We start from the raw sequence: 1,616 nt of genomic DNA, 5'->3' as shown, positions 1-1,616 counted from the left end.
TTTGTTTGTTTGTTTATTTGTTTGTTTGTTTATTTGTTTGTTTGTTTATTTGTTTGTTTGTTTATTTGTTTGTTTGTTTGTTCCATCCTTGATTTGGTGCCAAAATATTCTATAAGGAACGTAAAAACGTGACAACATTTGTGAATGTATTATGCAAAACAAGAAAAAGGGAAATTATTATTATTATTTTCAATACATGCATTATTACCGCAGCAGACCCTTCAACACACAGAAACATTCTTGGCTTCCTGTAAAGCATACATTGCACTTAAGCGCGCAAACACTAACAAATTGGCAAAACAATGGTTGCAACAGATTCACAATAGACACTGTTGTGATAAGAGGCCAAAATATAATTAAGACAATTAATTTGATATAAGATAATTGGTAAAAGTATGATTTAAAAATCGGAGCAGGCAGTCATAATTAATCTGATTTTTTTTAACGAGTTAGACGAGCTATACTTAATGTAGCTCCATGCCGAAACATGGAGAGAACGTCCTGTACCTGTGTAAGAACAAATCAAACGAGTAAGTCTTTTTTTTTTAATATTAGAAAGCGTTCACCGCGGATGTATGTTGGGAGAGAGAGAGAGAGAGAGAGAGAGAGAGAGAGAGAGAGAGAGAGAGAGAGAGAGAGAGAATGCGAGAAAGAGAGAAGAGGCCATGGGGGTTGGTAGAGAGAGAAGGGGTCTCGTAGCTAGGGGTCCGTTTTAAAAGCAGCAGGTCTTGGCTTTACTGTTATGATCTTTTCTTGAATGAGCAAGCCTAAAGTCAGAAGATTGTACGGAACCGAATTTGGCAACCCAAACAGTTCAGATCTGTTGGTGGAGCACTGAGAATAATTTTTTGAAAAAACCCCAAAACAAACAAATTTGGCAATTTTAGTCATATCAAAGGTATGGCGTTTTCATACAAGGAAATCATACTTTTATCTAAAAGCGCTCTCTCACCTTGTTTCTCAGGCTCTCTTCGTTGTCAAAGCCAATCCACTCGTTTCCCTTGACCATGTACGGCACTTGTTGTTCTTTGATCGTCTTCACGACGCCTCCAGACTTCAACTCATCGCAAATCTGTCCATAACATAGAGGTGAAAGAAAAATAGTTTTGAAAGAAACTGCCGCCTTTTTCGACCACCCAGGAACAGTTAAGATATACACATTGGATAAAGAAGTTATTCAGGGACGAAAAGAGGGTGGGAAGAAAGGACAGAGAGAAATTGAAATTGTATAGGGTTAACGCCCTTTGCAACACTGTTAAGTGATTTAGAGGACGGGACATCGAATTTTAACGTCCACCACTAAAAGGACCCCGCCAAATGGGAAAATTTTCTTTAAAACAAAGACATAATGCCGGGTTGAGCAGAAGCTCGAACCTCAGAATCCGCAATCTCACGATTACGGGTCTGGTAGTCTAGCAATAGTCTACCGACACCACTGGCTTGTATATAATATGCGTTATACCAAAGTAAAAGACCGTACATTATTCGTAATTATCAATCTATCTCCCCTATCCCCGCTCTCTCTCTCTCTCTCTCTCTCTCTCTCTCTCTCTCTCTCTCTCTGTGTCTCTCTCTCTCTCTCTCCCTTCCCCTCCCCGCAACACACTCTCTTGTAT

General features: G+C 39.3%; 1 protein-coding gene across 1 annotated transcript in view; it reads right to left on the bottom strand.

The window, feature by feature from the left end:
- LOC101847128 (acidic mammalian chitinase-like) overlaps positions 1 to 1,616 on the bottom strand; it is a 22,276-nt gene that overhangs the window by 15,420 nt on the left and 5,240 nt on the right. The window contains exon 5 of the mRNA XM_035971319.1: positions 953 to 1,123. Within this exon, the coding sequence (XP_035827212.1) occupies positions 953 to 1,123 (171 nt within the window). The remainder of the gene's footprint in view (positions 1 to 952; positions 1,124 to 1,616) is intronic.

This window comes from Aplysia californica, unplaced genomic scaffold, assembly GCF_000002075.1.
Source record: "Aplysia californica isolate F4 #8 unplaced genomic scaffold, AplCal3.0 scaffold00416, whole genome shotgun sequence".
In the NCBI taxonomy this organism is placed as follows: Eukaryota; Metazoa; Mollusca; class Gastropoda; order Aplysiida; family Aplysiidae; genus Aplysia; species Aplysia californica.
This window is presented reverse-complemented; position numbering and strand designations above follow the sequence as displayed.